Source organism: Coregonus lavaretus, assembly GCF_964263955.1.
Source record: "Coregonus lavaretus genome assembly, chromosome: 11".
Taxonomy (NCBI): Eukaryota; Metazoa; Chordata; class Actinopteri; order Salmoniformes; family Salmonidae; genus Coregonus; species Coregonus lavaretus.
The window spans coordinates 49,217,158-49,243,578 of record NC_139998.1 but is presented as its reverse complement, the minus strand read 5'-3'; the positions used below and the strand labels follow the sequence as shown (position 1 = coordinate 49,243,578).

The window sequence follows — 26,421 nt, the reverse complement described above, 5'->3', positions numbered from 1 at the left end:
AATTTAGGAGCAGGCATATTGCAGTATACAAATCATTGACATTGGAGTTCATTGTGCTGCCCATGATCTTCTCTCTTACAGGTTTTAAAGCACACTTTGCTGAAAGTGAGTTCCATTTTTATTCCCTAGAACAGGGTTTCTCAATCCTGGTCCTGGGTGCACTTTTGAGTTTTGCCCTAGCACTCACACACCTGATTCAAATCAAAGGCTTGATGAGTTGATGATTAGTTGAATGAAGTGTGTGAGTGCTAGGGCAAAAACAAAAATGTGCACCCCATGACCAGGATTGAGATACACTGCCATAGAACAATATATTCATGTTTTATGTTATTCAGTGCGTCTGGGTCATGTTCTGTTGTCAGATTTTTTTTTTGAAAAGGAATTAAATGGGAAGGTACTACCTGAACATGTCCCATTAGAACACACATTCTCGTTTTCCGTTACAAAACGTTTTGCTACATTTCGTCCTACTGAACATGACCCAGGTTTCTGTTGGTCCAGTGGCCATGTGTGATGATTATGCCACTTCCTGTGCCTTCAGAATTTGATGGAGAGCTGGTCGGATGACAGCTGGAACTGTTGTCATAACCGGAGGAATTCTCGCCACGGTGATACTCTTGTGTATCATAGTAGTGCTTTGTTACTGTAGACTCCAGGTAGGTGTGTGAGAGAGAAATATTAAGCAGCAGACTCACTACAGTCTCTGTTCACTTATTTACTATCACAATCTCTCTCTCGCCGTCTCCCTCCCTCTCCCCCTCTGCCTTTCAGTATTACTGCTGTAAGAAGAATGGGTCAGAAGGGGACACCAGCTCCGTCACGCAGCCCCACTTTGCCTGCAACGCATGCAGTGCTCCCGGGGTGGACGGGGCGGCCATCACTCCCCTCTCCCTCTCCCCGGAACCCCCTGCCTCCCACGCCACGGGGCCCCCCAGTAACTACTGTCCCACCTGTTCGCCCTACGAATCGCCCTTCTACATCCGCACCACCGACGAGATGCGCAACGGCGGTGAGCGCATCACATACATGCCCACGCACTATGAGAACCCAGCGCTGGCTCTCGCCCTGCCCTCCCTGCACGGCTCCCTGTTGAGCACCGGCCAGCATCGCAGCAACCCAGCACCGGATTTCTACACCAACACTCGCACTATAAGTACAGACGTGTGACCCACTTTCTATGTCCTGGTGGCTCAATTGGTTGGTGCGTGGTGTTTTCTACTGCAGGGTTGTGAGCTCAATCCCTGCATAGGCCATGCACTGTACACAGAATATTTGTTCATTGTTGCTTTGGATAAAAGAGACTGGTAAATGACTATGTTTTTATGAGGGTGGTCTCTGGTAGCCACTGTGTCTCTCTGCTGACAACTACAGAGAAGAGGATGAAAAAGGAGCATTGAGAGACAACATGAAGCGTTGACCTTTTGACCTGGTCATGCACTTCCTGGTTCTTTCTCCCTACACTGTGTCAGCTAGCTTCCAGCTGGATTCGAGTACACTAAAACAGTATTGTTTTTTAAACGGAGGTAGCTATCATGTTTGTTGCTGTTTAATTAAAAATTAGACTCCTGTAATACAGAGGCAGGGAGCATCCCTTAGTGTTCAATAGACCAAGACCTATACACTGTCTGGCGAGGTAGTGTGGGGGATTCCAATCTTCACTGTTCGAAGGCTATCTATATCATGGTTGTACCTGGACCTACTCTTGCCATTTCCCTGTATCTGCCAAAAGAGATTCTGTTGTTTGATTCTGAATTACAAATTAAAGCAATTAGCATTTTCAAGTGAAAGTAATCAGAAGAAGATGAACAATGAGTAATGTAGCAAAAATAGTGAAGAGACCCTAACTACTTCAGAGCTTTCTCTATGCAAGTTCTATGCACGCAAAACCCGAAATGGTTGGAGAGAAAAGCTTAACAATGCAGCTGTCCACCTTCTTAGTTTTTTTTCTCCAAATGTTTGTCATATGTAACTGTAACTATTGAAAGACTGTTGTCTATTGTTTTCTGTTATTGAAAGAGGTATGTAGCCTACCATGGCTACTTTTGAGACGATAGAATTTGATCGCATACTATAAAAATTGGAATATTACAGTTTAAAGATAGTTTTAAAGTCAGGACAGGGGCATTTTGTAAGTGTGTGATGCAGTATTGCAGTTCGTGATGATTTGTCTGTTTGTCTCTGTACCTGGGTCATTGAGTGGACTACCAGTCTTTGTCTCTGTACCTGGGTCATTGAGTGGACTACCAGTCTTTGTCTCTGTACCTGGGTCATTGAGTGGACTACCAGTCTTTGTCTCTGTACCTGGGTCATTGAGTGGACTACCAGTCTTTGTCTCTGTACCTGGGTCATTGAGTGGACTACCAGTCTTTGTCTCTGTACCTGGGTCATTGAGTGGACTACCAGTCTTTGTCTCTGTACCTGGGTCATTGAGTGGACTACCAGTCTTTGTCTCTGTACCTGGGTCATTGAGTGGACTACCAGTCTTTGCGCAGAACACTGAACCTACAGTACAGTTGAAATGAACATATTGTACTTCTCTTTATAGACAATGACGCAAAAAGTTGGAAATGTATATATTACCGAATGCATTGAAAGCATTTATATTTATTTGTTTGTCTCCTTGATTAACTGGCTGATTACTTTTTGGATTCTGCCGTGATGCATTTTGAATTGGGACGTGCAAGTCTGGTATGATTTAGATGTAGTTTGTGCCATTTGGTGTCCCACTCTTCTGATCCCCTAATTGTTGATTCTATTAACTGTACACATCCATGACACATTTTAGTGTTTATTTCAACTTGTGAAGAACTTGAAATACAATATTTATGTAATTGGTAACAGAATACATAATTATTAACCTTGTTATATGGCACTCATTTGTAACTAATATTAGACAACATTGCTTGCCATGTATGATGTTATTTTGCCCTTGTGTCTTTTTATGTTTTAGTGTGAAAAAGATTAGATTGATTGAAACAGCAAAGCAAAAACTAAGGACATGTATGATAGAGGTGATACTAATTTTACTATAGGTTTCTGAAAGCACCCCCATCAGCTACTTCTGTATAGAGCTGAAAAGCCCTATACCCTATCATACCTGTGACAACAGCAATTCTCATATAGATACAACAACACCAAGGTAAACAGACATGTGTCTATTAAGTCCTTACACTTTTGATTAGATGTCCCAAGTTTTTGCACCAGTGCAAGTCTTGTACTTGTATTTTTGTCCAACATTAAATAAAGGAATGCATATATTGGAAAAAATGCTGTAAGAGGTAGATTGAAGCAGGAAGCTGTTAAATCATTATTGTCCATGAAAAGCAGTTTTGTGTTAGGGTGATGTTTCTAGTGTTTATTTGCTCTTTATAAAAGGGTGAAAAGTGTGTGTCTGTTCAAAAGCTTCTATAAATCTGTCAATTTAAATCCAAGTAATGGCCTTGGATTAGACAAAACATTTCAATTGAGAATATCTACAGAATTACATGTCCCATAAGGATGCATTTTCATATTTAATTGCTGTTGGTTTAGGTTATTCATAAAATAACTAACAGATTTTTTGAAAATACTATGCTAAAACAAAAGGGTGATATATTAAAAGAGAAACAAACAAACAAAAAATATTTCAGTGTTACCTTTTGACAATTAAAGATTTATAACTGCTTGAAATGTATTTGTTGTCCATATTGTGTACACACACACACACACACACACACAGCCTGCTCAAAGTAGCTAAAAACAAGCCCATAGGCTAGATCCAATTGAGTGGATTTAACAACAATGTGTTGCAGTGGTCTGAAGCATATTCCTCCTTTTTGTTTTCATATTTAGCCTACCAAAAATATCACAATTAATAAATAATATCACACCACCACTTTTTCTCTCCCAGAATCGAATCAAATGGGTGCAATAAAACCAATGATTTAAATATACACTAGATTACTTATGCTGTGTTGAAGCCCCCATGCCTCCATCTTAGCACTCAGCCCACCTTTGTAAAACATATTTTGGAAGCTATAGAAATGCATTTATTAATGTCTACATTCGTTTTTGCCACGTTTATTCTATTACAGACACCTTAATGCATACTTTAAATTATTTTATGTGAGCTAAACATACAAATAAAAAAAAATATATTAAAACATTTTTCTTAAGCATCATTTTTAGGGTTTACTAATGTTCCTGTCCCCACTACAGCAACAAAATACATAAATATATGCAATTTTGTATTTAATTGAAATACTGTAGAATTGGCCGACCGGTGGCTTCAAAGCCTCTCAATGGCCAATACATAGCATCAGCAATCCAGGGTTTACAACATTGAATAAAACCAATGATTATGGATACATTGACAATATACTTGTCTCTCCGCCCTTGTCATTGTCCACAAAGCGGCACAGCCGGCTGTCTAGCTCCCGCCTATAATTTATTTGGATTGGTGGATACGTCTAATTATTTTTTACGTTGGTGGATACATCTAATTATTTATTTTACTTTCTTGAATATTCGATGAGGGTTGTTGACGTCAAAACCGCCTGTATTCAATTGATAGATGCTATGCTACTACCCTCATGACATGAGAATGCATAGCCATCTCAAGACAACTCCGATATAAAGTTTGTTTTCTCAAAATTGCGGGGATGTCACGTGTCCTACTTATATCAGTACACTCGTAACAAGCTAAGCATACCGGACTTCAATTCAATCAAATAAACCTCACGTAGGAAATAAGCCATACATTTTTTAATTGACCAAATTCGACACTCATTGACCTCCATAGAAAAAATTGATCGAAAAAACGCCACCTGCTGGAGGGAGACATATTTCGCAGAGTTGGGCCTCTCTCTTTACCTCTTCCTCTCTGACAAAACAAGGGTGACTGCGCGGTGAACGTGCACGAACCGGTGGGCTTGCGGAGGAGCGGTGTTGCCGCAATTTGACAGCTAACGTTAGATATTACACCAGAGGCGTTTACTCTAAACAAGTAAGTTGTTAGCTATTTACATTCAGAAGACATTCAGCTTCGACAAATTCGTGTGACGAAAAGGACAATATGATATTATTTCTTACATTTTATTTTGGTTATTATGCGACTTTGTTCTGACTATTTCTCGTGAGCTTGCACCACTTACATCTATCTGGTGGGTGAACTGTTTTGACTCCTAGCTAACAGGCTAGTTAGTGTTACCCACACTAGCATTAGCATGGCTAGCACAGATGGCCTTTTAGGCACTTCCTATTGCCCAGTACGTGTGTTGTGACATTTCTGGTTTTACATTCCCGTTTTATGATAGTTTAACGGTGTTCAATAATTGTGTCATTTTCGCCCAAATACATCATTTCGACGTCAACCTCGCTCGCTAGCTTACCATTTTGTCATGTACTTCTATACTATGAAGTATCTGCCAGCTTTGAGAGGCTCGCTAGCTAGCTAACTAACGTTAGTTTCCTTCCTTTGTAATTGGTAGGGTACGTTACCGTTTTTCATAACTACCATTGTAATCGAGGTAACTTAACAAGGTAACTCTATTTTAGATCCGTTGAGTACATTTTTTACATTTTAGTCATTTAGCAGACGCTCTTATCCAGAGCGACTTAGTTAGTGAATGCATACATTTTTTTTTTTCATACTGGCCCCCGGTGGGAAACGAACCCACAACCCTGGCGTTGCAAGCGCCATGCTCTACCAACTGAGCTACACGGAGTAAACTCTGCTAACTACAAATAATACATTTCCTATGTTGTAACAGTAGTTCGCTTGTCCAGCTACATAGTTTATGTAAACACTGTTTGCGAGGGGATTGTAGAGGTGGAGAAAGAGCAGAACCTGACCAGCACATAACCATTGATTGACTAGTTAACCAGCAACTTGCTTTTCAGTTGCTTCAATTCAGTTGGAATTTATTTTCCATTCACGTGACACTGGTGAGGCTTGCAGTTACCGTAGGTATATCACTGATTCAAGGTATGAAAGTATCATGCTCATAATAAGTTCGTGGGAAATTGGACAATCAGGGCTAGTGTGAAATGAACAAACTGGACACCGGATGTTGACATATTTTATGCTAAAAGGTTTGGATTGTGGCCGCACCTATCTATACTTAGTTTCAAAAGAATTCACTTGCAGGTTCCATTTCTATACGTTGATGGTATCTAAATGCACTATAACCTGCAAAAAAGGTCTGTAGTTTAGGACCTTTATGAGAAAATACAATCCAGAGATATGCAACACCCTCAGCACCTAGCTGTGTTTTTCTCAACTCCACAATATACATCACATCAATGGAGTTGAACGGAGGCGACTGTGGGCGGACTGAACCTCTGACTATATTGAGTCGCTGTCAGTTGATACTTGTAAAAATGTAAGTTCTTAAACCCTGGCCGTGTACCTATGTTTGGCCTCTAGCTGCGTGCCTTTCTCTGTTTGCTGAAATCCATACTTTTAAATACACATTTCGTCAAATACAACCACCAACTGTTTCCTCGTTTCGACTGACAGCGACTCGATGTAGTCGGAGGTACACTCATCCCACAGTCCTCGCAACCCAACTCCACCGAGATGTACATAACGTCGAGTTGAGAAACCCAGCTTACCTCAGCACCCAGACTCCGGTAGTGCAAACTACCTTATTTCACAACCTGGTGAAGTTTTACAATGACCTTATACCAGAGGAAAAGATACAGTAGTGGAGTTGTTTACTGTAGTGAAGCCACGTGCAGCGAATGTACTGTAGATTCGCACTAATGGAGCCACACTGATTCAGAGGGGTTGGGTTAAATGCGGAAGACTCATTTCGGTTGAATTCATTCAGTTGTGCAATTGAATAGGTCTCCCCTTTCCCTAATGCAGCACCCGATGTGTTTGCGTTTTGGGCTGGGCGGCATATTTGACTTTATACTGGTATTAATGCACAGGGCGGTTTGGGTTTTTACTTGACCTTCTAGGCTTCTACACTGGTATTTCAATGTTTGTTAAATGTGATACGCCACTCCCCTGCGGGTAACGGTAGTTTTTATTTTTTTATTTTTTTACTCTGTTTTGCTATTTGAGTCGTCTCTCTCCCCCCTCCTATGGCATGCCGCTTCCCTCACCCCCTGTCACTCAAGGAGAGCAGTTGTTGATTGATCACGGAGTCACAAGCATTTGCAGTTCACTCTGTCTACATGGTCAGATGCAACAAGATGTTTGTGACAACCTTGCTGTGATGAGTGCTGAAAATTATTTTTAGTTGGATTGAACAGTATAAAACAATCAGAATGGAGAAAGCCCCATTGAAATCACTTAGAATTTGTGTTGCCACCTTAGGGTCACGCACTACTCATAAAGCATATTTTAGAACTTTTATTATTCAAAAACATAAAATACAGTCAAATGCTGTCATTCTGTGAAAAATGTTGTGATATAGGGCTCCCGAGTGGCGCAGCGGTTTAAAGCACTGCATCTCATTGCTAGAGGCACTACAGACCCTGGTTCGATACCAGGCTGTATCACAACCGGCTGTGATTGGGAGTCCCGTGGGGTGGCTCACAATTGGCTCAGTGTCGTCCGGGTTAGGGTTTGGCCGGGGTAGGCCGTCATTGTAAATAAGAATTTGTTCTTAACTGCCTTGCCTAGTTAAATAAAGGTTAAATACAATTTTTATAAATATCGCCCAGCCCTATTTGCATTTTAAGTGTTGACCACAATTGCAAAGTGTGTGTGACACACACACTCAGAGACACACACACACACACACACACACACACACACACACACACACAGAGACATACAACTCATTGTTTTGTCTTGAATAACCTAACTTGGGTCAAGGAATACTGTATTATATGGTATAGAGCAGGGGTGTCAAACTCATTTTAGCTCAGGGGCCACATGGAGGAAAATCTATTCCCAAGTGGGCCGGACCGGAAAAATCATGGTATATATATATAACTTAAAAACAACAACTTCAGATTGTTTTCTTTGTTTTAATACGATCAACATACAACATAAAGCTTGAGCCTGAGGACAGTGTGTCCAAAATAGTACAAGCACAACATCACTATTAATCATAAAACACGTCAAGTTTATTTGAAAATTCTAAAGAAAAAGAACACACAAACACACAATGCCTCAGTGATTCACAGAAGTATATCACAGATCACAGAACTATATCAGGGTGTCATTTCTCAGGCAGAAATGTAGATAAAAATAATGAAATCCTGTTCCCCAAACAAGTGCAAGAACCACAGAGTCAAGAATAGGTTAAATATACAAATAAAATCAATTAAAAACAATAGCACATCAACATAAAAACATATAAACATAAAGCTGGAGCCTGAGGACAGTGTCCAAAAGCACAACATCACTATTAATCATAAAACACCAAGTTATTTGAAAGTTCTGAGGACAAAGAACACACAAACACACAATGCCTCAGTGATTCACAGAAGTATATCACAGATCACAGAACTATATCAGGGTGTCATTTCTCAGGCAGAAATGTAGATAAAAATAATGAAATCCTGTTCCCCAAACAAGTGCAAGAACCACAGAGTCAAGAATAGGTTAAATATACAAATAAAATCAATTAAAAACAATAGCACATCAACATAAAAACATATAAACATAAATCTGAAAGCGTTGCTCAAACTCCCGTAACAGTCCAGTTATTTGATCTTTGAACCGCTTCATGTCTGCCACATGTTGGGTCGCGCACACATTTTTCAGACAGGGGAAGTGAGCTGCATCACCACCGGCAAGTTGCGTCTCCCACAATGACAGCTTCAACTTGAAAGAACGTATGCTGTCATAAAACTGCGTGACAACTTTGTTGCGCCCTTGCAGCTGTTTGTTCAAGTTATTCAGGTGCTCTGTAACATCCACCATAAATGCAAGGTCCGGCATCCATTCTGCGGAATGAAATTCTAACACTGGTTTGCCCTTTTCTTCCATGAACTGTTCAATTTCTTCTCGTAAATCAAAGAAACGCCTCAGCACAGCACCTCGGCTTAACCATCTTACCTCAGTGTGGTATGGCAGGCCATAGATGTGGTGTTTCTCTCTGAGAAGGCTGTCAAACTGACGGTGATTCAGGCTTCTGGATCGGATGAAATTAACAGTTTGGATGACCACCTTCATGACGTTATCCATCTTTAATGACTTGCAACACAAAGCCTCCTGGTGCAAAATACAGTGAAAAGTCAAAAAATCACGTCCTCCATTTGCAGATTGCACTTTCTCTCTGAACTTTGTCACAACGCCTGCTTTTTTCCCGATCATTGAGGGCGCACCATCTGTAGCCAGGCTGACAGCGCGGGACCAGTCCACTCCGACCCTGTCCAGCGCGCCGACGAGTGCGGTAAAAATATCAGCTGCTGTCGTTGTATCTGTCATCGGCACCAACTCCACGAACTCCTCGGTGACGGTCAATGTGTCATCAACTCCGCGGATGAAAAAATGGCCAGTTGTGCAACATCTGTAATGTCCGTGCTTTCATCAATTGCAACCGAAAACGCAATAAATGACTTTACTTTTTGCTTCAACTGGCTGTCCAAATCCACTGAAAGATCGGAAATCCTGTCTGCAACTGTGTTTCTTGTCAGGCTGATATTTGCAAAAGCCTGCCGCTTTTCAGGGCACACAATCTCCGCTGCCTTCATCATGCATGTTTTTACAAATTCACCCTCACTAAATGGTTTTGAAGCCACTGCGATTTCATTAGCAATGAGGTAGCTAGCTTTCACTGCAGCGTCACTGATGTCTCGGCTGTGAGTAAACACAGACTGCTGTTTCTTCAGACCCGCCAACAGTTCATTCACCTTCTCTCATCTCCGCTGTCCTTGAAAGTTGTCATATTTGTCGGCATGAAGACTCACATAGTGGCGACGAAGGTTATATTATTTCAGCACTGCAACATGCTCTGAACACACCAAACATACAGCTTTCCCATTCAATTCCGTGATTAAATAGGATGACCATTTTTCTTGGAACACTCTGCACTCTGCGTCCACTTTTCTCTTTTTTGACAGAGACATATTGGGGCAATGAGGGTGCCAAAGCACATAATGTTAAAAGTAGAAGCCGTAATAAATATCGCGGGCAATACAAAGTAGCTCATTGGCTGCACGTGCTTGACCTACTTGCTCTGCCCCGGTATAAACAGTTTGCTTGCTTAACACAATTGCTATTGCGCCATCCAGTGGACGCAATTGGAACAGCAGTTTATTTTATTGAAAAATTGCAGCGCATTTTTATACTTAAAAAAATAAAAAATAATTTTTTTTTTTTTTTTTTTTTTTTTTTTTTATAATCTCGCGGGCCGGATTAAACCCGTTTGTGGGCCTGATCCGGCCCGCGGGCCGTACGTTTGACACCCCTGGTATAGAGTCATGAGCAGACAGACTGAACATTGTTGTGCAAACCAGCTAAACAGACTAATTAGTTGGGGCATCTCAACATGACGTAACCTAGCCTAAAACTTAAGCAAAATATGGCACCCTAGTATTATGCTGTTTATTAGTACATGGGCTTAGTATTATGCTGTTTATTTGTACATGGGCTAAGTATTATGCTGTGTTTTAGTACATGGGCCTAGTATTATGCTGTTTATTAGTACATGGGCCTAGTATTATGCTGTTTATTAGTACATGGGCCTAGTATTATGCTGTTTATTAGTACATGGGCCTAGTGTTATGCTGTTTATTAGTACATGGGCCTAGTATTATGCTGTTTATTAGTACATGGGCCTGGTATTATGCTGTTTGTTAGTACGTGGGCCTAGTATTATGCTGTTTGTTAGTACGTGGGCCTAGTATTATGCTGTTTGTTAGTACGTGGGCCTAGTATTATGCTGTTTGTTAGTACGTGGGCCTAGTATTATGCTGTTTGTTAGTACGTGGGCCTAGTATTATGCTGTTTGTTAGTACGTGGGCCTAGTATTATGCTGCTTGTTAGTACGTGGGCCTAGGATTATGCTGTTTGTTAGTACGTGGGCCTAGGATTATGCTGTTTGTCAGTACGTGGGCCTCGTATTATGCTGTTTGTCAGTACGTGGGCCTAGGATTATGCTGTTTGTTAGTACGTGGGCCTTGTATTATGCTGTTTGTCAGTACGTGGGCCTAGGATTATGCTGTTTGTTAGTACGTGGGCCTCGTATTATGCTGTTTGTCAGTACGTGGGCCTAGTATTATGCTGTTTGTTAGTACGTGGGCCTAGTATTATGCTGTTTGTTAGGACGTGGGCCTAGTATTATGCTGTTTGTTAGGACGTGGGCCTAGTATTATGCTGTTTGTTAGGACGTGGGCCTAGTATTATGCTGTTTGTTAGTACGTGGGCCTCGTATTATGCTGTTTGTCAGTACGTGGGCCTAGTATTATGCTGCTTGTTAGTACGTGGGCCTAGTATTATGCTGTTTGTTAGGACGTGGGCCTAGTATTATGCTGTTTGTCTTTTAGCCAAGTAAAAGTAGTGTTCACTATTCATTGGAGGCACAACATTTTCAGAATTGCTCAGAGAGAAAAAATCTACAGTGAGGGGGAAAAAAGTATTTGATCCACTGCTGATTTTGTACGTTTGCCCACTGACAAAGACATGATCAGTCTATAAGTTTAATGGTAGGTTTATTTGAACAGTGAGAGACAGAATAACAACAAAAAATCCAGATAAACGCATGTCAAAAATGTTATCAATTGATTTGCATTTTAATGATGGAAATAAGTATTTGACCCCTCTGCAAAACATGACTTAGTACTTGGTGGCAAAACCCTTGTTGGCAATCACAGAGGTCAGACGTTTCTTGTAGTTGGCCACCAGGTTTGCACACATCTCAGGAGGGATTTTGTCCCACTCTTAGCAGATCTTCTCCAAGTCATTAAGGTTTCGAGGCTGACGTTTGGCAACTCGAACCTTCAGCTCCCTCCACAGATTTTCTATGGGATTAAGGTCTGGAGACTGGCTAGGCCACTCCAGGACCTTAATGTGCTTCTTCTTGAGCCACTCCTTTGTTGCCTGGGCCGTGTGTTTTGGGTCATTGTCATGCTGGAATACCCATCCACGACCCATTTTCAATGCCCTGGCTGAGGGAAGGAGGTTCTCACCCAAGATTTGACAGTACATGGCCCCGTCCATCGTCCCTTTGATGCGGTGAAGTTGTCCTGTCCCCTTAGCAGAAAAACACCTCCAAAGCATAATGTTTCCACTTCCATGTTTGACAGTGGGGATGGTGTTCTTGGGGTCATAGGCAGCATTCCTCTTCCTCCTCCAAACACAGCGAGTTGAGTTGATGCCAAAGAGCTCGATTTTGGTCTCATCTGACCACAACACTTTCACCCAGTTCTCCTCTGAATCATTCAGATGTTCATTGGCAAACTTCAGACGGGCCTGTATATGTGCTTTCTTGAGCAGGGGGACCTTGCGGGCGCTGCAAGATTTCAGTCCTTCACGGCGTAGTGTGTTACCAATTGTTTTCTTGGTGACTATGGTCCCAGCTGCCTTGAGATCATTGACAAGATCCTCCCGTGTAGTTCTGGGCTGATTCCTCACCGTTCACATGATCATTGCAACTCCACGAGGTGAGATCTTGCATGGAGCCCCAGGCCGAGGGAGATTGACAGTTCTTTTGTGTTTCTTCCATTTGCGAATAATCGCACCAACTGTTGTCACCTTCTCACCAAGCTGCTTGGCGATGGTCTTGTAGCCCATTCCAGCCTTGTGTAGGTCTACAATCTTGTCCCTGACATCCTTGGAGAGCTCTTTGGTCTTGGCCATGGTGGAGAGTTTGGAGTCTGATTGATTGCTTATGTGGACAGGTGTCTTTTATACAGGTAACAAGCTGAGATTAGGAGCACTCCCTTTAAGAGTGTGCTCCTAATCTCAGCTCGTTACCTGTATCAAAGACACCTGGGAGCCAGAAATCTTTCTGATTGAGAGGGGGTCAAATACTTATTTCCCTCATTAAAATGCAAATCAATTTATAAAATTTTTGACATGCGTTCTTCTGGATTTTGTTGTTGTTATTCTGTCTCTCACTATTCAAATGAACCTACCATTACAATTATAGACTGATCATTTCTTTGTCAGTGGGCAAACGTACAAAATCAGCAGGGGATCAAATACTTTTTTCCCTCACTGTATATGCAGGGCCCAAATGCTTACTGAGTTTTTCTACCGTTTGCCTTTCATTCTGTGTTTTCTCAGTTTCTCACCATGTGTGGTAGATTAGAGCAGTGTTTTTTCAATTCCAGTCCTCCAGAACCCCCAACAGTACATATTGTTGTTGTGGCCCCGGACAAGCACACCTGATCCTACTTGTCAAATAATCATCAGGTGAGTTTGTCCGGGGAGGCCACAACAACAATATGTACTGGAGGACCGGAGTTGGGGAAACACTGGACTAGAGGATGCGGGCTTAGTCAAAGCTTGTGTCAAGCCATGCATCAGTAATGGACCTGTGTGTACCCCACCGCACTGAGACTTATTTCCCAGAGGCAGGAATGTTGCTGTAACCTAGCAGCTAGCCTATGATGTCATAGCCCCTGGCTGTAGACAGACATTCGCCCATCAACTGGAAGGAGATGCCTTGAGTAACCTTGACGGGTCGTGCTCAATCATTTTCGATGGAAGCTTGAATGTGTGCAGGTTTTTCTATTGGTTTTGGCTAGACAGTTTATTATTGTAGTATTACGTACAGGGTAGGCAGTTATTTTTCTCTGAATAGCCTAGTTTGTTGTGCGTGTAATTGGCCTAGGGTGTGATAACTGGTTAAAGGGTCGGTTTGGAGCTTTTGTCTTATTTGGGCAGTACAAGGAGCCAGTTTCTCCTGTAAGGCAGACAGTAAAGGGTAGCTTCTGCACACAACCAGTTAGGTCAGTTAAATTGCATCAGTATTGTTGTAAGGTTTATCGATGTGCTCATTGCTGTCCCCGCTGTAGTGCGAAATGTAAGACTTGAAGTGCAATATTTAGCCTGTAGCAGGGGTCCCCAATTACATTCAGCCGTGGGCTGATTGTTTATTTATGTTAATTTTAATTTTAGCACTTTTTAAAATGATTTTTAATTGTTGTTTTGAGCGGATGGTTGGGGGGGCCAAACAAATGTTCCCTCTAAACTGGGAAGATGAAATGCCATGCCGCGCAGAGACGCAAGAGATTGAAATTCACTGAGTTCGCCCCATTGGTTTGCACTATATAGATCAACATTATATCAGCCTCTTTTCAATGCAACAAACTTTCAATCACCCGCAAGTGAATGCGTGTTTCAGATCAGTTCAGAGCCGCGCGTGTGCGCATTTGTTGATATTCTTTGCTAGTTAGCGAGTATTTAGCCCAGTTATAGATAATTATAGGGCAGCAATGGGGAGTTACTGCTTCCTACAAGAGCACAAAACATGTAGGCTACATTTCAAGTTGTCTTTGAAAAGCCAGTCAGGTAAAAAGCTTATGTATGTCTTAATTAAAGGGACAGTGTTGAATTTTGAGACAGGCTTGAATATGCAAATAAGCCAATAGGCTTAGGGGTAGCCTACATTGTCTAATTCTTTGTATGGTAATGATGATAACTTTTTTATTTTGTAAAGTGGTTTCTTGCATCATGCAATTTACAGTCACCTATTTGACCCATGGTGTTACAGACCAAGTAAAATATAATGAATGTCAAGCCCTTCATAATGTAAAAAACGTTTTTAAGTCTCATGCAATGTAGGCCTGCATTGAACACCACATATAGGCTACTGTAGGCTATATAATAGAAATCAAAAGCTATTTCCATGTGAAAATGTTATGGTGTTTGCTCCATTGGTTTTGTTGGTAGGCCTACATTATGTTCAAATAGCCACAACAGCCTACTGTCTAAAACTGTAAGGGTACAGCCTCAGTCTTCACTGTAAACGCGCACCTGAAGTTGCACAAAATTCTCACAATGTTCAAGTTTACACTCACAAGACCAAAAATCTGCTCAGTGCCCCAAAGAATTAGAGGGGACATAGTTATAAATAATTTGTACACTGCACATTGACTGCAAGAATCCCAAACAGATAGTATTTGACAAAAACAGATTTATTTCAAGCTTTGATTACATTGGAATATGATCACGTATGCCTCTCTATTTATGCGTGGGAATACTCGGGAACAGGTTTCGTAAATTAAAATCACTGAGCTGATTTCCTGGTGATTTTACAGTCTTATGTCTAACATTATTAGTTTTTTTTATTAAACTTGGGGGGCTAAATACAATCGGGCTGCCTATTTGGGAACCCTAGCTCAGGCCTATAGCGTACCAGTAGGCTATGTTTTACCCTCTAGATAGCTTATCACTACTGTGCAGTGATGATTGTGTGGGTAAATGTGTGTGAAAAAGTTTAGTTAGTTCAGTTAACCGCACACGGACGAGTCAGCAAGATTAGGAAATGTTTAATGCTAGGCCTATCTAGGAATGCACATTCTGAACACACCTTTTCTATTCATATACTGTCCATAATGTCTATACACACCATCATATATATTTATGTTTTGGCATTCCTTTTTTATTGTTGTATCCGTTTTGTATTGTTAGGTATTACTGCACTGTCGGTGCTAGAAACACAAGCATTTCGCTGCACCTGCAATAACATCTGCAAAATATGTGTACGTGACCAATACAATGATTTGAAGATTACCAGTTACAGATGTATGATCTGTAACTGGAGAGCTGGTGAATACTTTTAATTTGCCCAAAGAGCTTAGAATCAGACAAAGCTAGGTAAGAGCTGTGATTAGGATGATGCAAGGTGGTGAGGGTACAAAAAATAACCCTAGCCCGAAGATCACTCACTCATATGGCCGCCCCTCAGATGTTTAAAAAAATACGCTGAAACAAATCAACAACACGCCGTCTTTTTATTGCGGTCAAAGGGATTTATGGCGAAGTTTGGTGTAGCCAACTTCTACCTCTTGCCACAATGGCCCCCTTTTCCTCAACACATGCAACCCTCTGTAATGATCTCCCTGAATGATTGGCTAAATCTCCTGTGCTGACCCCAATGGTGACGAGCCCCCTTCAATCCGACCACAGTCCTACTGACAGGGCCTCAATTAAAGATGGCCGCTGTTTTTCCAGGGTGGTTTTCCTTCTGTTTTTTTTTTCCTGTGAGGAGGGAAGACTATTTTAATCCTCCCGGGCCCTAAACCACCAGACCACAGGATTCCAGCTGGGAGCGTCTCCACGCTCCACCCAGACCCCACAGGTGCAACCACAAACCCCAGGATGATGACACTTCCAAACCTCCATTCAGCCCTACCTCACCACCTACTTGACCTTAACACCACCCCTTAACATGAGTCTTACATTATACACGGGGTGTAATGATGGAGTGGAAACTTGTGGAACTGTTTCATTCAATGGAGGATGGAGAAACTGTGCTCTTTAGTTTTTGTTTTGAGACACACATCTTTCTGGGTCATCAGTGATGCATATCTTGTCTTTCTTTGACTTTTGTCCTACTGTAGGGGAAAATAATGAATTGTCCTCAAAGACTTCCAGCCAGTTTGCTACGGCAGGAGAATAATCCTGCAGCAACAGGAAATGTGAATGATAATTTATGGACATTTTTGTAGGGGTTGATACATAAAAAATACATGTTGTAAGGAAAAATCAAGTCTGAAATTTCAAAGTGAAAATTACTCTACAAGTTTTAAATTTCCTGCATTGCAGGAAAGTTGTCCTGCAACAGGGTGATCAAATTAAGATCCTACATCTGTAGCTACTGTTCTCACCTTGGGTAAATGGGATGTTGCTCTTCTTTCATAGCACATATTCAAAAGATACACAGAAGTTATTGAGAACTCCCTTCAAGGTTTGGTTATGATGATGCCATCAAAAAATCCGAGACGACAACAACTTGCGGAGACAGGAAAATGCCTTCTAATGTGGTCCCTAATTGTACAATGCATAACATGTTGAAACGTCATTAAACAAGCTGACATGTCATCAACCCGAGATGACAATAGCTCCGCAAAACGGAGACAGGAAAAACCTATATTTTATGGTTGTACAGTTCATTTGGGAATTATTCAGACCCCTTCCCCTTTTCCACATTTTGTTACCTTACAGCCTTATTCTAAAATGGATTCAATAAAATAAACTAATTAATCTACACACCATACCCCATAATGAAATTGTTTATTTTTTATTTTTTTATTACAAATAAAAAACATATACCTATTATTTACATAAGTATTCAGACGCTTTGCTATGAGACACGAAATTGAGCGCAGGTGCATCCTGTTTCCATTGATCATCCTTGATGTTTCTACAACTTGATTGGAGTCCACCTGTGGTAAATTCAATTGATTGGACATTATTTGGAAAGGGACACACCTGTCTATATAAGGTCCCACAGTTGACAGTGCATGTCAATGCAAAAACCAAGCCATGAGGTCGAATAAATTGTCTGTAGAGCTCCGAGACAGGATTGTGTCGAGGCACAGATCTGGGGAAGGGTACCATAATATTCCTGCAGCATTGAAGGTCCCCAAGAACACAGTGGCCTCCATCATTCTTAAATGGAAGAAGTTTGGAACCACCAAAACTCTTCCTAGAGCTGGCTGCCCGGCCAAATTGAGCAATCCGGGGAGGAGGGCCTTGATCAGGGAGGTGACCAAGAACCCGATGGTCACTGACAGAGCTCCAGAGTTCCTCTGTGGCGATGGAAGAACCTTCCAGAAGGACAACCATCTCTGCAGCACTCCATCAGTGCTGCAGAGATGATTGTCTGTCCTCCAGACGGAAGCCACTCCTCAGTAAAAGGCACATGACAGCCCGCTTGGAGTTTACCAAAAGGCACCTAAAGGACTCAGACCCTGAGAAACAAGATTATCTGGTCTGATGAAACCAAGATTGAACTCTTTGGCCTGAATGCCAAGCGTCACGTCTGGAGGAAACCTGGCACCATCCCTACGGTGAAGCATGGTGGTGGCAGCATCGTGCTGTGGGGATGTTTTTCAGCGGCAGGGACTGGGAGACTAGTCAGGATCGAGGGAAAGATGAATGGAGCAAAGTACAGAGCGATCCTTGATGAAAACCTGCTCCAGAGCCTCAGACTGGGGCGAAGGTTCACCTTCCAACAGGACAACGACCCTAAGCACACAGCCAAGACAACAAAGGAGTGGCTTCGGGACAAGTATCTGAATGTCCTTGAGTGGCCCAGCCAGATTCCGTCTCTCACAGTTGAAGTGTACCTATGATAAAAATTACAGACCTCTACATGCTTTGTAAGTAAGAAAACCTGCAAAATCAGCAGTGTATCAAATACTTGTTCTCCCCACTGTACATGCGGAGATCATCCGTTCATCCATACCGCGTCTCACAAAGACACAGCGGTTGGAACCAAAAATCTCAAATTTGGACACATCAGACCACAGGACAAATTTCCACCGGTCTAATGTCCATTGGCCCAAGCAAGTCTCTTCTTCTTATTGGTGTCCTTTAGTAGTGGTTTATTTGCAGCAATTCGACCACGAAGGCCTGATTCACACAGTCTCCTCTGAACAGTTGATGTTGAGATGTGTCTGTTACTTGAACTCTGAAGCATTTATGTGGGCTGCAATTTCTGAGGCTGGTAACTCTAATGAACTTATCCTCTGCAGCAGAGGTAACTCTGGGTCTTCCATTCCTGTGGCGGTCCTCATGAGAGCCAGTTTCATCATAGCACTTGATGGTTCTTGCGACTGCACTTGAAGAAACTTTCAAAGTTATAAATTTTCCGTATTGACTGACCTTCATGTCTTTAAAGGAATGATGGACTGTCGTTTCTCTTTGCTTATTTGATCTGTTCTTGCCATAATATGGATATGCATTCCAGGTGACTACCTCATGAAGCTGGTGTAGAGAATGCCAAGCGTGTGCAAAGCTGTCATCAAGGCAAAGGGTGGCTATTTGAAGAATTCAAATACAAAATATATTTTGATTTGTTTAACACTTTTTTTGGTTACTACATGATTCCATATGTGTTATTTAATAGTTTTGATGTCTTCACTGTTATCCTACAATGTAGAAAATATTAAAAATAAAGGAAAACCCTTGAATGAGTAAGTGTTCTAAAACTTTTGACCGGTAGTGTACATATCCTTTAAATATACAGTTGAAGTCGGAAGTTTACATTCACTTAGGTTGGAGTCAAATGTATCACAATTCCAGTGGGTCAGAAGTTTACATACACTAAGTTGACTGTGCCTTTAAACAGCTTGGAAAATTCCAGAAAATGATGTCATGGCTTTAGAAGCTTCTGATAGGCTAATTGACATCATTTGAGTCAATTGGAGGTGCACCTGTGGATGTATTTGAAGGCATACCTTCAAACTCAGTGCCTCTTTGCTTGACATCATGGGACAATCAAAATAAATCAGCCAAGACCTCAGAAAAAAATGTGTAGACCTCCACAAGTCTGGTTCATCCTCGGGAGCAATTTCCAAACGCCTGAAGGTACGACGTTCATATGTACAAACAATAGTACGCAAGTATAAACACCATGGGACCACGCAGCCGTCATTCCGCTCAGGAAGGAGACGCGTTCTGTCTCCTAGAGATGAACGTACTTTGGTGCGAAAAGTGCAAATCAATCCCAGAACAACAGCAAAGGACCTTGGAGATGCTGGAGGAAACAGGTTCAAAAGTATCTATATCCACAGTAAAATGAGTCCTATATCGACCTAACCTGAAAGGCCGCTCAGCAAGGAAGAAGCCACTGCTCCAAAACCACCATAAAAAAGCCAGACTACGGTTTGCAACTGCACATGGGGACAAAGATCGTACTTTTTGGAGAAATGTCCTCTGGTCTGATGAAACAAAAATAGAACTGTTTGGCCATAATGACCATCGTTATGTTTGGAGGAAAAAGGGGGAGCATGCAAGCCGAAGAACACCATCCCAACCGTGAAGAACGGGGGTGGCAGCATTATGCTGTGGGGGTGCTTTGCTGCAGGAGGGACTGGTGCACTTCACAAAATAGATGGCATCATGAGGAAGGAAAATTATGTGGATATATTGAAGCAACATCTCAAGACATCAGTCAGAAAGTTAAAGCTTGGTCGCAAATGGGTCTTCCAAATGGACAATGACCCCAAGCATACTTCCAAAGTTGTGGCAAAATGGCTTAAGGACAACAAAGTCAAGGTATTGGAGTGGTCATCACAAAGCCCTGACCTCAATCCTATAGAAAATGTGTGGGCAGAACTGAAAAAGCGTGTGCGAGCAAGGAGGCCTACAAACCTGGCTCTGTCAGGAGGAATGGGCCAAAATTCACCCAACGTATTGTGGGTAGCTTGTGGAAGGCTACCCAAAACGTTTGACCCCAAGTTAAACAATTTAAAGGCAATGCTACCAAATACTAATTGAGTGTATGTAAACTTCTGACCCACTGGGAATGTGATGAAATAAATAAAAGCTGAAAGAAATAATTCTCTCTACTATTATTCTGACATTTCAAATTCTTAAAATAAAGTGGTGATCTTAACTGACCTAAAACAGGTAATTCTTACTAGGATTAAATGTCAGGCATTGTGAAAAAGTGATTTTAAATGTATTTGGCTAAAGTGTATGTAAACTTCCGACTTCAACTGTATATATATTTTTGTACTTTTATTACTTTCCAACCCGACCACCCCTCCCCTAATTGGAGTAAACTAGTGAACAACAACGCTTAGGCCTCTACTTCCAGCTTATACATACTATATACATTTTATGGACACAGTCTATTTTACAATAGTTATATTTTGTTTGTTTTTACTCCTGTACCCTCAACCTCTCCCATCTATTTCTGATGTCCATCCGGTTTGATTTCTATTTGCCATATCTTTCAAACTGTGCTCTTTCACAACAGTTCTTAACCTATAACCAATATACGTTTTACGGACACAGTATGTTTTACATTAGTTATCTTGTTGTTATTTGTCCCAACCTTCAGCTCCATTCAACCCCTCCCATCTATCTCTTAACACCATACACTCAAAAGTGTTAACGTAGGTGGATACTGGCTAGCAAACTTGTGTTAGCACTAAAGCAACCAAGTAGCCTCTACCAGGCTACTAGCAACTCCTGACGGTCGCTGTGTCTGCTGAATTTCAAGGTACATTTCTCTTCGGAAGAAGGTCCTTGTATTTGTCCAGTTATGAGAACAGCTCTGCTATTCATTCTAACCATCTAAGGTCATCACTACAGCATGAGACCAAGGCTTGTAGTCTTGGTAAGCTTCAGGCTATATTTGAATTTTTACAATCCAAGGTTTTGGTTCAACATTTCCCTATATAGGCCTTTCCCTGCCTGGTTTTTGGAATGACTAAAGCAAGTTATTACAGACTTGAAATTGCTTTTTACTCCATCAGTGAGTGCACTCAAAGTGTCTTATTCAGTTCAAAGCAATGACTCTTGTGCCGTCACTACTGACACTCAGACGAAACCTCGGCCACCCAAGACACGTTTGATTTGATCTTGTCAAGATGTGAGACTCAGGATAAACAACTATCACAAGCTATTTTTAGACTAAATCTCTCGCAATAGCTGAAAATAATGCACTCTTCGAACAGGAATCATACATAAGTGTCAAATTGGCATATCTTCCAAATACAATGAACAGCAAAGGCCTGTTTTGTTAAACTGATTGGCTTACTTCAATGAGTTTTGAGCTGTTCAGCAACCGCTGGGCCTAAGCGTAATTTGACTTTGAATCGATGATCTCCATTTCAGATGACATAGGGCTTTGAGGTTCAGTGTAATGTCAGGCTTGGTTATGCTGTCAGCTTTATGCTCTCCAGTTTCAAATGAGACCTTTCTGTTCAGGTAACTGGCAAATGTAGCCACGGACATGAGATTACTTTGCAAATAGAAAACACACATTACAAATGGACAGTCTCTACCTACTCCATATCCCTCTGTAAACAATGTAAACTAAGCCTAGGCTATAGGCCTATGTTTCTATGTTATCATGACAATCCAAATGTAGTGAAATGTGTATGTTGTGTGTGTGGTTCCATCCAGGGCTGCTGCAGTAGGGGGCTGAGCAGAAGGCTTTGCTGTGAGGCAGGGAACAGGGGGGCAGAGCGCTGGCTAACAATGGACTACGCCTCCTCTCTGGGCAAAGTGAGCGGCTCCACCGAATCAGTGGCCACCGTCACCAGCGAGGAGTTTGTGCTAGTGCAGCCGTCCACCGGAGGATCCCCCTCGGGCTCCGAGGGCAAGCCCAGACTCAAGGTAGATGCCAACAATGCTGAACAACTATGAAAATATTGACCCCTAACCCCTTGGCTCTCCTGTAGATCAGAAAGGATTGGATAGCAATATGATAGACATTCCACCTAGCCTATCAGAGTGCTGGGAGGAGCTTTTACCATGTTGCTAATACCTATCCACACCCCTCAGGTCTAGACAAGTGCCTAGGGAGTATGTAGCGGCTAGCGGTCGATTTGTGATATGACAAATACAATTCTCTATTGGTTATTCCTATACATTTACTCTAGTATAAAGCCACTGTTTGAGCCTCTTCTGAAAGCCAGTCCAGTACACAGGGTTTCACCTCTCAATCCCTTCCTTTTCTCAGATGTCCTGGAATGGGAACGAACAGCTGGAGAGGGCCATGGAGGAGGTGTTGGATGACGACATAGTGAAGGAGGACCGGAGTGGAGGAGCAGGAGAGGAGGGAACCGAGATGTTTCAGGACCCATTGACCTTCACAGCCCCTGGCCCACAGACACGACCCCAAGGCCTGGCGCTGGACTCCACACCTGCTGGTACTACTCTGCACCTGTTACAATCGCTTCGGCCAATGAATCAGTTCAGGATGTGACTATGGATGGTTCAAGTTAACGCATGAAAATCTCATTGTACAGAATCAGACAAATTGTCATATCTATTGTTCTCTCTGAAAACACAAGGCTTTTGCTGGCTGTTCCAGTGACCTCAATGTAGAAGTACATTCATTGTCATTCATATCATTGTTACTAAGTAGTTGTATCAGAGTGTACTGTACTGACCATGTAGACAAGGAACGGTCAACGTACGCTGACTGGTACTGTATCGCACATGGCTGTCTGACCCAAACAGGGCATAAAGTTAACTTTTTGGTCCACCAGCCACTGTGGCAGGTAGATTAAAAAAATTTACCAAGCCAAAATATTTTTCTTTCTTCTAAAATGACACCAACGTAACACATTTAAAAAATATATATATATATTTTACCATTATTTAACTAGGCAAGTCAGTTAAGAACAAATTCTTATTTACAATGATGGCCTACACCGGCCAAACCCGGACGACGCTGGACCAATTGTGCGCCGCCCTATGGGACTCCCAATCACGGCCGGTTGTGATACAGCCTGGAATCGAACCAGGGGGTCTGTAGTGATGCCTCAAGCACTGAGATGCAGTGCCTTAGACCACTGCGTCACTCGGGAGCCCGAGTGATGAACAGATGAGCAAATGTTTCTAAAACAATAAATGTACACTACCAGTCAAAAGTTTGGACACCTACTCATTCAAGGGTTTTTCTTTATTTTTACAATTTGTTTTACATTGTAGAATAATAATGAAGACATCAAAACTATGAAATAACACATATGAAATCATGTAGTAACCAAACCAAAGTTTTAAACAAATCAAAATAGATTTGAGATTCTTCAAATAGCCACCCTTTGCCTTGATGACAGCTTTACACACTCTTGGCATTCTCTCAACCAGCTTCACCTGGAATATTTTTCAACAGTCTTGAAGGAGTTCCCACATATACTGAGCACTTGTTGGCTGCTTTTCCTTCACTCTGCTGTCCGACTCATCCCAAACCATCTCAATTGGGTTGAGGTCGGGGGATTGTGGAGGCCAGGTCATCTGATGCAGCACTCCATCACTCTCCTTCTTGGTAAAATAGCCCTTACACAGCCTGGAGGTGTGTTGGATCATTGTCCTGTTGAAAAACAAATTAGTCCCACTAAGCCCAAACCAGATGGGATGGTGTATTGCTGCAGAATGCTGTGGTAGCCATGCTGGTTAAGTGTGCCTTGAATTCTAAATAAATCACAGACAGTGTCACCAGCAAAGCACCCCCACACCATAACACCTCCTCCTCCATGCTTTACGGTGGGAATTACACATACAGAGATCATCCGTTGACCCACACTGCGTCTCACAAAGCCACGGCGGTTGGAACCAAAAATCTACAATTTGGACAAATTTCCACCAGTGTAATGTCAATTGCTCGTGTTTCTTGGCCCAAGCAGGTCTCTTCTTCTTATTGGTGTCCTTTAGTAGTGGTTTATTTGTAGCAATTCGACCATGAAGGCCTGATTCACACAGTCTCCTCTGAACAGTCGATGTTGATGTGTCTGTTACTTGAACTCTGTGAAGCATTTATTTGGGCTGCAATTTCTGAGGCTAGTAACTCTAATTAACTTATCCTCTGCAGCAGAGGTAACTCTGGGTCTTCCATTCCTGTGGCGGTCCTCATGAGAGCCAGTTTCATCATAGCGCTTGATGGTTTTTGCGACTGTACTTGAAGAAACTTCCAAAGATCTTGAAATGTTCAGTATTGACTGACCTTCATGTCTTAAAGTAATGATGGACTGTCGTTTCTCTTTGCTTATCTGAGCTGTTCTTGCCATAAAATGGACTTTTTCAAATAGGGCTATCTTCTGTATACCCCCCCTACCTTGTCACAACACAACTGATTGGCTCAAACGCATTAAGATGGAAAGAAATTCCACATATTAACTTTTAAGAAGGCACACCTGTTAATTGAAATGCATTCCAGGTGACTACCTCATGAAGCTGGTTGAGAGAATGCCAAGCGTGTGCAAAGCTGTCATCAAGGTAAAGGCTGGCTATTTGAAGAATCTCAAATATAAAATATATTTTGATTTGTTTAACACTTTCTTTGGTTACTACATGATTCCATATGTGTTATTTCATAGTTTTGATGTCTTCACTATTATTCTACAATGTAAAAAATGTATGGCAATGTATTACTAGTAAGAAGTAATGTGGTATATTGTTTAATTTAATTTTTTTGTGACCTGAGTCTTTTAACCAAAGTATCAGACGAGACAAATGTTCACCTGCCCCTTTAAGGGCTGTTATGGTTGTATAGCGACTCCAGGCATGCACAAGTCATGTTTGTGCATGTGCAATTGAGTCTGACTAGTATAGGCGTTGTCTTCTCTTCCCTAGCAGCAGAAACAAAAACAACTTAGCTTGTGAACAAAACAATGTAAATAGCCAAGAAACACAAGGACAAAGTCTCAATTCAGTAGACTTTCATTTCAAGTAAATTAGACCAACTTTTATGTCTGTGCGCAATGCTACTAAAAATGAGTCTTTCACTCAGCTCTTCACATGCGCACAGCCCCCAGCCAGGCAGTGTTGCAGCGCGAGGTGACATAGGCTATGTAGGATTCGTAGTTCTTTGTGCGATTTAATTGACCAGGTATGAAACAAAACGGCAGAAATTCTTTGAAAACAGCTACTGCAGCATTTATTTGACTATAAATGTGATCATACTTGACTTTTATTGCTTGCACTGTAGAGCCCTGACCACCCATCTACGTGGCTGGGGAAATAGACCTCTTACCCGCCAATGCCAAAATCTACCCGCATTTGGCAGGTGGCTGGTGTTAATTTTAGGCTGTGTTTGGGTCCAGGGCCTATCTACAGATACATACAGTTACCCTGACTTCATTGACTTTCATTGATCTATTTGACAACAAATGTTCTTCTTCAGTCCAACCTGGTTCTAAGTAGTGTGTAGGTGTGACACAAACAGTTTTGGCCATGACTGTGCAAGTCAGCTGCACACATCCAGATGCTGCTGTGCTGTCCTCGATTTCACTTCCTGTTGTTGAGTGCGCAAGTACAGGTTAGACATGACCCTGGCTTGCTGTCTTCACAAGTGTCTTCCCCAGTTTAGGCAGGCTAGTACACGTTAACACGTCTTCTTTACTACTTTAGCATCCAACTTTGCATGAAATTACTGTTAGAATCATCAAAGGCTAAATCATAGTAGCTTCAAATGACTTTTTGTGATTTTGTAAATTTAATTTCGGTTCAGGTACCATTTTTACTGAGGATTATCCAGGATTAGACAACCCATTTATTCCACAGAGCTACCATTGTCTGCCCTAACGTTCTAAACAATGTGACCTTTGACCTATTGTCTGTCTGTCCCCCTCAGAGGCGTCAGTGTGTCCGGCAGCAGGCAGTCCACCGGTCCAGGAGGAGGACAGTGTTCAGTTCAGTAAGCTGTCCTACCTGGGCTGTACGTGGGTGAAGGCCCCACGCAGTGAGCCCGAGGCCCAGAGAGCCATGACCACACTGTGGGCAGAGAGTGCCATCCCTGTCACCCTCCATGTGCCTAATGTATCCGGGGGCTGCGTCAGGTCAGTCCATATAGGAATTTTGAGTATGTGGTCACTATGTAAGTAGAGAGTGGCATC

At 42.0% G+C, this 26,421-nt stretch overlaps 2 protein-coding genes across 2 annotated transcripts in view; both read left to right on the top strand.

Moving 5' to 3' along the window:
• Positions 1-563: 563 nt before the first annotated feature.
• LOC311136828 (protein FAM163A-like) lies at positions 564-1,167 on the top strand (the record flags this gene model as incomplete). The annotated part of the gene is made up of 2 exons (XM_084171116.1): positions 564-656; positions 772-1,167. 2 exons carry the CDS (start codon positions 564-566, stop codon positions 1,165-1,167), a joined length of 489 nt encoding a protein of 162 aa, XP_084027242.1.
• Positions 1,168-4,863: 3,696 nt separating this feature from the next.
• The window catches only part of LOC311137243 (rab GTPase-activating protein 1-like), a gene marked incomplete at its 5' end in the record, with an annotated part of 195,819 nt that continues 174,261 nt past the window's right edge, over positions 4,864-26,421 (top strand). The window contains 4 exons of the mRNA XM_084171626.1: positions 4,864-4,984; positions 21,983-22,195; positions 22,542-22,731; positions 26,160-26,364. Of these exons, the coding sequence (XP_084027752.1) occupies positions 22,058-22,195; positions 22,542-22,731; positions 26,160-26,364 (533 nt within the window). The remainder of the gene's footprint in view (positions 4,985-21,982; positions 22,196-22,541; positions 22,732-26,159; positions 26,365-26,421) is intronic.